This window comes from Dendrobates tinctorius, unplaced genomic scaffold (genome assembly GCF_039654945.1).
Source record: "Dendrobates tinctorius isolate UK_male_01 unplaced genomic scaffold, ASM3965494v1 ptg000079l, whole genome shotgun sequence".
Taxonomy (NCBI): Eukaryota; Metazoa; Chordata; class Amphibia; order Anura; family Dendrobatidae; genus Dendrobates; species Dendrobates tinctorius.
This window is the reverse complement of record NW_027361747.1, coordinates 11,266,786-11,276,567: the sequence shown is the minus strand read 5'-3', so window position 1 is coordinate 11,276,567 and position 9,782 is coordinate 11,266,786. Positions and strand designations below refer to the sequence as shown.

At 41.3% G+C, this 9,782-nt stretch overlaps 1 protein-coding gene across 3 annotated transcripts in view; it reads right to left on the bottom strand.

The window, feature by feature from the left end:
* Window positions 1-341: 341 nt before the first annotated feature.
* SPATA18 (spermatogenesis associated 18) overlaps window positions 342-9,782 on the bottom strand; it is a 51,230-nt gene continuing 41,789 nt past the window's right edge. For 2 of the 3 annotated variants that reach the window (XM_073583523.1, XM_073583521.1), the window contains exons 8-12: window positions 8,899-9,057; window positions 5,052-5,227; window positions 3,826-3,949; window positions 3,202-3,276; window positions 753-1,159 (exon numbers count right to left, since the gene is read on the bottom strand). In XM_073583523.1, coding sequence (XP_073439624.1) covers window positions 1,064-1,159; window positions 3,202-3,276; window positions 3,826-3,949; window positions 5,052-5,227; window positions 8,899-9,057 — 630 coding nt within the window. In that variant the 3' untranslated portion in view covers window positions 753-1,063. The other variant, XM_073583522.1, reaches the window with a different exon arrangement.

Here is a 9,782-nt window from a genome sequence, read left to right as displayed (position 1 = left end):
GAGCTGTTTAAATTCCCACCTGCATACTGACAACTTTCAGGCAACCTTAGCATGCTCTTTAATTAATTGTGGTGCCATTTACTGTAATGTGAAGAGCCTTTGGATCTTTAGCTGGACGCCAGGCTGTCAGTCTCCAACTTTTAGAAATTGTGATCCTACAACTCCAACCTCACACTAAATCGGAACTATAGGGTACTGCTACTAAACTCATACAGCCACCCAGGTTAGGCAGAATCAAAATCCGGAAGAACTGGTAGCACCTTTACTTTATTGCCTTTTACCTGCCTTTTGCCTTTGCCTTTGTATTTAAAGAAACACCACATCATTACATGTAGAAAATGTTTGTAGGCAAAATAGTTCTTTATTTTCAATTACTTAGTAAAAAAAAATAATAAAAATAGATGTGATCCACTCATTTCCAGGCAGTAATGACATAATTGTCACCACTGTTTAGGTTCCACTAAAATCTCCTTTAATCACAGGGCAAAGCACCTTTTTCCCCAGAATCTGCACCGATCATAAAACTCACATTATCATTATGGTTCTTTTACAAAAATCAATATAAAAGTACATTAGTGTTGTTCACAATATAGCAATAAAACACACTCCAAATAAACATCAGTAAACTAAATAGTCATTCACATTTTGACAATGAAGGTCTGAGGTACTTTGGAGAACACATGAAGCACCACTGACGTTGTCCGATCCACCATGGACAGATTTCACACAAAAAGCCACTCAGAACCCTAAAGGAGGAAATGTATGGGAATTATCGATAGGGGAACACAGATCAGCAAAGTGACCAACACTGACCTATAGCTCGTCCTCTGATGGGAGGACAGAATGCATAAAATCTAGCAAAGCATTTCTCTCTTTACCACCATGAATACAATATACTGTATATGTGTGTGTGTATATTATACAGTATATATATATAATGAATTTATTTTTCTGAGATCAGCCACAGATAAATAAGATGCACGCTTTCAGCTTTTCAGGGGTTTATTGTGTTTTCAGCTACATCCTTGTTCCTTCAGCTCCTTCGTTTGTTGATGCCGTGTCTTTATGTACTTAACATTGATGGAGCAAGATGCTGACTATCATTTAACTTACTTGGGGTTCCACTTCTTCTTGGGGATGGGCTACGGCTTCTAGATGCCTTGAAGAAGAAAAATAGAGAAGAAAAATTGAAAAACATTTGCTTAAAAATGTTCCACACATTTCTTCAAAATGTAGTTAAAATTAGTTTTAGACAGTTAATATTACAGTAAAGAGTAGACTTTAAAGGGCCGCGGCGAGTGATAAAGCCGATGATCCAGAAGTGATATCAGGATTGGCGCATATGCAAAAGGAAGTTGATTCCTCTGCCCAAAACAGGATACAACGTACTGTGCGTGCCCAGTGCTATGCTGTGATATGGAGATCACAAAAATAACCAAAGGTAGGTTGTTCACTTCAAAGAAAGTAACAGGGGCTGGCTGAGCTTGATCTCAACAGGCAGCTGTATAGCCTGTGGTGGACAATTCGGCATATGGCTCCGGAGGTCTGAAAACTACTTCTCTTAAAGGAGCATTCAGATGAGTTGATCTCAAGGTGATTGGCGCTTGTTTACTGGCCTGACTGAACAGGTGAAAAGGACTGATGGGATGTTTTAATAAAACCATTCTGTGTCCATGTTATTGACATCACACCGCCTGAGTACTGCCGGCAATAATGATTTGTATACCGATATAAATGATCCAATCGCTCAAGCATTGGGCGGGTTTACACATTCCAATAATTGGCAACGCAATTCCTACAAACACTCGTCCACCAATTCTCATCCTGTCTAACAGCAACTTAAAGGGACTATCAGCACAGAATGACTGTTCAAACCAAGTACAGGCGCTCAGTGCACCATGGCGGGGCCAATCATTTATATACACCTTCCCAACTGCTTGGTTTCCATCTGTCTCCACTCTTCTTTGCTCTATGAAGCTGGAGCTGTCCAGAGGAGAGGGAGGAGATAGAGCAAAAACAAGGTGGGAAGGTGTATATAAAGGTTTGGCCATGCCATGATGCGCAGAGTGGCGGGAATTAGTTTGAACAGTCATCCTCCGTTGACAGAATCCCTTTAAGTTATGCGGGTCTACTGTGCTTTAACTAACAGATGGTTTTAAAGCTGTTTTCAAGCTAGAAAGGGTGATGAGATCAAATTAATAACAGTTTATCAAGCACCAACCCTCCTTGCCCTTTCTTTGTCTCCAGCTTGGTGCCAATGCAGTAAATGAAAGAATGTAAAACAGAGTGTTTGTGAGAAAACACCATCTAACTAGTTTAAAGGGATTGTTTCCTTTCAATTAAATTTTTCCACAGTTTGCTATTAAAAAACAAACACACAAACAAACTGCGCTGTACTCACCTTCCCCAGGTCCACCAGCGCGTTTCTGCCACTAGCACTGGCTGCAGCGCTGATATCACAGCGACACAGCCAATAAGTGAGCTTTGCGTTTCTGCTGTGTCTTTTTACGTTTTCTCATTTATCTGATGGATTTTTGGTCTAGATTGGATGCACTTCTTGAAAGCATTTTTTTTAGTACAGAAAAGCTTTGATTTTGCACTTGAGATCGCAACTGTGTTTTAGATGCATTTTTTCAGGCTCCTCATTGAAGCCTACAGAAAAAAGACCCACCAAGACACGCACAGTTCAACAATGTCTTAAATGCATAATGGTCAGGAGTCCTCAAGAAATCACATCCACTTTTGCAGGGACAGATAAAACACAGCAGGTTTTTACACTATGTGGGAACATGGCCTTAGTGTCTGAAGACGTTAAGCAGTTTATCCATAGCAACTCATCTATGTGACATGAACATGAAGAATATCAACTTGGTCCAGTTACACAATGCATATGTTGTCTGAGGCATAATTGTAGGTGCCGTGACAAATTTTTACTCTTTACCCAAGAAAAATCTGATAAAATAAAAATGTAGGCGTCAGTATGCATGTCCCCAATGAACTGCAGGAATATTTGTGATGAAAATATTTAATATGGATCCTAAATACAGTTGTGTGTATGAGGACTAAGGAAATGCCAAATCTAAGCCACTTTATTGAGTGTCACTACATTTACCTTATACGTGGGAAGCTTTTCATTGTGACCAATGTCAGTATTATATTCTAGCAGTCACATTTCTTGAAGTTGTGATCTTGGATACTTACCAAGGTGTGGCCTGGGCTGACTGATCGAGAACGTAGAGGGCTGCAGCTCCTACTTCGGCTTTTGCGGGGGCTCCACTGAAAATTAATTATACAAGAAACTTCAATATTACATATGCTACATAGTTATACCCATGAAGTCTCACCATTTATGAATATGTATATGTCTTTATAATGAGCGTATTGGATTTTACACCATTTAGTGCAGTGCTATGGTCCAGATTCATTACGGCTTTTACTCCAGAAAACTGGTGGAAAATGTTTTGAAAGGTTTAAAAATTTCTGTGCAATACGATAATGAGCAGAAATTTTGCAACTTTTGCTGTTTCCTCACCAGTTTCGGCCAGCTCTAATTCATGGCCAAAACAAATTTTTTCTAATTGATAGAGAAAGATTTGTGGCGAAACACTATTACGACGCGCTTCATTTGTTAAGAGGCGTGCAACTTTCAATGAATCAGGCGCCCCTGACTCATGAATTCCCCTTCAGCAAGACTAATATGAACAATCCCGGCCTTGGTAAATTGAAGCCTAAATACCATAGGAGCATTATGTCCAATGATGTTTGGTATCTCACCGTATCATGGTGGAAGGAGCGGAGACCAATTTTGAAGAACTTTAGCCTTACCAGTGCACCTCTCTTTGTCACAGCTTCTCCCTTCATAACAACAATGTCATTTTCCATCAGAGACGGCCACACGTGGTAAAATACCAAAGGAGCAGTGAGCGCAGAGTCATATGTCCGACGATATCTAAATGCAAAAAAGTGTACTATAAAACTCTGCTCAGGGCCATAGCTATAAGGGGGCACAGACATAAAGAAATATAACAGGTCCTGGAGCTAGATGATCTCTGCCAGGAAAAAACGAAGAACCTGGTACACATATGGCATCTATAAGTATCTATACACAATAGGGGCGAATCATTAAGACTGACGTAGCGTATGCCGGCTTTAACGACTCACTCACTAGAGTACACTGCCCGGATGTAACTTAATGAATCGGGTGCGCCTGACACCCAGCGTGCGTCGTAACCAGAAAGGTATGCCAGCCGGGGGCTTACGTACATTTCTGGATTAAGTTACGCCACTTTAGTGTTGTAGCTTATAATGAATTTGAGAGCTGGACATCACCATGCCCTGTCCCACCCATGCTATGTCCATATTGATGCAGCTTGACCAGGACTGGCGGGTTAACGCCAAAAGTCGCAATATTTTTTAGCAATTGTCAAGTTGCACATCAATATTACTTATTAAGGTGTTTACACCAGATATCTGGTGTAAGCACCTTAATGATTTGCGCCCAATATCTACTGCATTATCTGAAGTGCAAGGACTGTTATTTGCCCTGAAGTGGGCATGTCATGTAGACAAACCATATTCAGTCAGATGGACATAAAATCACTTCAGATCCCCCTCTATGAGCCAGAACGTGGGCCTCTCTGTGAGGGCCCAGACAACCGTATAATTCAGACAAGGATCGCAAGGAAATGCTCGGACTGGCCATCCTATGCAGCTGTCACGTTCGGGTCGGGAGAGCTGATGGCCAGTCAGCTCATTGCGATCCTCATCCAAGTGATATGGCCCCATCTGACTGCTCCCTAAGACCAGTTCTTGCCCTGGCTGCCCATGTATGAAACAGGCTCCTTTCATCTGAATAGTCACCATGTACAGTAATGCTACAAATCTCTGGTTGTCCATAGCTACCCCTGACAAAATCAGTAGTTTGTCAAACTAGCGGGCAGCTCCTTTATTTGCTGCATGTGACTAAGATAGTGCTAGAATGCAGCTGTAAACTGAAATATGCACCCAGTGTCGTAGAATGACAGTGAGGCATGCTTAAGATTTCTCCTTACTTGGTTTCACTGAACAGCTCTCCATCAACAGCAAATGCAATGTCTAGTGGGGCCTCAAGGGTTTGCATGGCAAATGCAACCCGGCACACCTCCCGGATAAAGCCACTGATCAGAATGAAGTCCACCTCTGCTGGGAACGAGATTTTAGGATTGACATTCATAGTACCGATCACCTCCTAAAATAACAAAAATATACAAGATAAAAGTGAAGCGTCACCTTAGTTTATTCTAACATTACAGCATATGTAAAGTCTACTATGAATGTAAGACTTGTTTATATTATTTTCATTGTGTTTTACAATTTCAGCTTATTTTAAGTAACAGATCCAATATGGGAAAAAAAAAAAACAAAGGATACTTTACAAACGGAGCAAAAACAGGTGCAAAAAGGAAACAAAAATTTCCATTTTTGAATGGATCCATCTTTTTTAAAATGAGAAAATACATCTGTTTAGAAAAGGAAACTGTTTACCATTTTGCATCTGTATTTGTTCTGTTAGGAACAGATCCATTTTTACTAGAGGAGGTGTCACATAAAAAAAAAATCCATTAATGGATAAGATAATGAATGATCATCCGTTATGATCTGTTTCCCATAGACTTCAATGATGAAAAAAAAAAATATTTGCTATCACTTAACGTGGAAGGACAAAGCAGTTGGAGAATACTGGGGTAAAATACCTTTAAAAGTTGTGACCTTGTGTTTTCACGCTAGTTTGAAGCAGCATCGGGCAGGGCTATTCCCGCCTTCAAATACATTAAGGCTGTGTGTCCATGATGAGTTTTGGATGCTGTGTATTTTATTTATAGAAATGTAGGTTTTTAGGATTTCTAGAAATCTTATTTATTTTTTACTTAGCATAAACTCACCTGCGGTGTGGATTTCAAACCCACAATATGTCAATTTCTCTTGTGGGTATGTAAGGGTGCTGGACAATGGCTACTGTGTTCCTACCTCTGAAGACACCAATCGCATTATTGTTATGTTATGTGAACTGTGCTGAACAATGTATAGGGTGTAGTTATGTAATATATTATGAGAATTGTAATGTATTGTGATATTGTAATGCGTATGTTAGCAGTGTACAGTGTAGGATAGCATAGGATAAGACATAGGTTAGCATTTAGGACATAAAATAGGTAGGATAAGATAGTTAATATAGATAGGTAGTGACGTTAGGGCAAGTGTTAATATTCTGGACTAGCCCATAGATGGGCTTAGTGCTAGGCCTAGTGACTTCTTCCTGTAGGTAGTTAGATAGGGACAAGTTCAAGTATCAGTAGGTAGTTTCTATGAGAAGTGTTGCTGTTGGGTGAACTGCTAAGGAAAGAATAAGGAAATGAGGGAGTAGCGTGACCTGGAATTGACTGAAGAATTAGAGACCTTCAACTATAAAAGGGGTCCTTGGATAGGACGAAGTGTCACGAGAAACCCTGAGTTTGCTAAACGCTGAAGGTAAGGGACCTAAACAGGACTGAGTTCGTGAGACTAGTGGAGGTCCCGAGCTGTAGATCCGGTCGCGGAACCTCTGAGCAGGTAGAGAGATTTGCTGATCAGGACTGTGGCAATAAGCTAGCTGTGACAAAGTAGGGTGAAACAGTGTACTTCACCGGCCCTGGTGTAGACTACAGTGGAAGGAAAAGAAAAAGATGTGTGTGAAAATGTTTCACTGTGAAGGAAACGCCCAAATGTCTCTGTACCCCCCCTGTACATAACCCTTAGGCCAGGGTCACACTAGCAATGAATACGGATGAGTGCTTTGTGATAAAACATCGCATAGCACTCAGACCAGTATTCATCTATGGGGCAGCTCCCATCACCGTTTTTTTTTCTCGGCCGTATTCTACGTGCAAGTGAAATTGCAGCATGCTGCGATTGTCACCAACACTGGGCCGAGTCGCGGCTCACTCACACCCATATAGGTCTATGGGTGCGAGTGACACTGCGCACATCACTCGGATATCATCCGAGTGCTGTGCAATATACGCTGACCCCAGCAATGGAGGAGATGGAGAAATTACTTTCTCTGCCTCCTCCGCAGTTGTTCTCTGATCCTGTCTGTTCAAGAGGCTCGGAGCACAGTCGCATGACACTCGGCTCCTGCTCGCAGCAGAGCAGGAGCCGAGGGTCATTAGCATATTGCATCCGATGCCATGTGCTAGTGTGACCCCGGCCTTATCGAGTTACTATTCAGTAAAGACTGTTTTAGAATGGGATTCTCCTTTATTGAACTTTGAAACCTATGGTCCTGACCGGCCAACAGTATCGGCTACAGGCAGCCTGCACGGTTGTAAGGCCCTCACAGCACCAACACAAATACCCAGCCAGGACCCACTGTTTCATGTAGCACGCCGGGGCATCATAGGAGAAGACCAGTGTCTCGCCCGCGGCTACCACCCCGCGCTACCCTCCAGGTACACTTAATTTTATGTACAAACATAAAAATCAAGGTTTGGGTTTTTTGCAACATTTTTTTAAATTGTGGCCAAGCACACATGGCTATAAACTAGTGTTAAGGTCCCATTCACATGTTTGTATTTCATGTCTATAGCCATATCCACATGCCTGTTTTAGGGATTTTTTTCTGACTGTCTGGAAAAAAATAAAACACATATCTATATTTGACCTGAAATTCAGATCACTCTTGCCCATTCAAGTCTATGGGTCCGAGAAAAATCTGATGCCACACAGATTGTAAAAAAAGAAACACAGACCACAATTGGCTGCAAATTGGACGCAGCATGCTGATAAATAAAAAATATGTCTGAATGAGGTGTTATCTGGTCTTAATAACTATAATATGTAAGAAATAGAAACAAAAATAAGATGCATCACATTGCAGTGAATGAGACTGAAAACTAAATCTGTAGTGGGGCTTCTGATCTCCTGGCAACTTAAAGGCACTCTGTCAGCAGGTTTTTGCTATGTTATCTGAATACAGCATGATGTTGGGTGTTAACACGCAGATTTCAGTGATGCCTTGCTTATCAAACTAGTGGGTTTTTTGCCTGTAATTATTGTTTTAGCACCAGGCGCTTATTATTGCTGGGACACAGCAGGCCTATCTCCTGGTCCAGCAACGCCCCCCCTCCTGTGATAAGCAGCTCACTGTCTATGGACATTGTATATATAGAACCTGGTGTAGGCGGGGTTATCTTCCTCAGCTCTGCTTCACTGTGTGAGAATGGCTGCACCCAGTAACCAAAGTGATACATCGTTGGATTCAGCTTCTCTTTGCCTACATCAGACTGCTCTCAGATGAGGTAGAAAAAGCTGCTTACAGATGCCATTTAAGGCTGGATTCACACATTCATGTTTCACAGTCAGGAGACGGGCCTTGATTTTCCTGACCCAAACTTAACAGCCTCATCTATGACAAACAAGCTGTCAAGTTTGGGTCACAAAACCTGAGTTCGGTCTTTGTATTGTGGTCTGTACTCGGACCACAAAACACAGATGTGTAAATCCGGCATAGTGCTGAGTAAGACAGGCCATTATCAACCAAGAAGTTGAAAAAAACCTCTGGAAGAGGTCGAAGCCGCTAAGAAATATTCAGATATCTTACAGAAAAGTCCTTTCTGCAAAATGCTCAACATTTATTACTAGTGCACACCAGTTTTTAGGTGTAACATACTGGTGTAAAGTATGCAACCCATGAGAAAATCGAGCCTAACGTGTGCCAGATCTATCAAACACACCATGGTGATAGATTGGGCGCACCTTCTCAATGTCTCCTCTGCGAATATTACACGCGAATAGTAAATCTGCCCCAATGTTTAGTCAGTCAGAAATAGATATATTTTGGGGGTATATCCTCAATGCCTTATTATTAAAAGGAAAACATACATTAACACTGGACTGCACATCGTAGAGATCCAGATTGCGGACAATGTAGTCAATCACAGCATCCTCCAGAGATTCTGGTCCCATGTGAGACGGAGACAACGACTTTCGTACTCTTAGCTTAAACTGTCTGAACGCCATCTTGGCAGCATGGAAGGATTCCTTTATGCAACAGAAATAGAAGAAATGTGGTATAATAAAAAATACTGTTTTTTATCACAATATTAAAGATATGTGCACAGATTAGATGGTGGTTTTGAGTGATGCAGCCCAACCACGAGTGATCGCACATGCAGAGCCTCTGTACCCTTGGTGACAAGTACTAGAATCCAGGACTTTTCATTTACATATAAAACCTACAAGAGAAAAAGTGAGCAAAAACCCTGCTGTAAATAAGTAAATAAAAAGCAAAAAGTGCATTTAAATAACATAGTTTTTAGTAACTTTTTTTTTTTATCAAAAAATAGCATAAAAGCCATCCCACAAAGACAAGGTAAATCTGATCAGGACAGTCCTACACTGTCTAATATTAAAATCTTACCATGTGTCAATGTTGACGTCAGTGTGTGAATAAGTGCAGACAAAAGGACCAGGCCCAACCAGTGAAACACCAGTCTGGTGAAGCCTTATATAAAGTTTCCAGCTCAGGAGAGGGAGCGTTTATATTCTGCATGTATACCAACTTAAGTCAGGCTCAATTTTTGTGTTTTTTCCTTGTATTATTGCATTCTGTGCAAGCCGGGGTGTGGCCTCCCTCTCCTGAGCTGGAAATTGTATATAGGGCTTCACCAGACTGGTGTTCACTGGTTGGGCCCAGTCCTTTTGTCTGCCCTTATTTACACACTGACACATGGTAAGGTTTTAATATTAGACAGTGTAGGACTGTC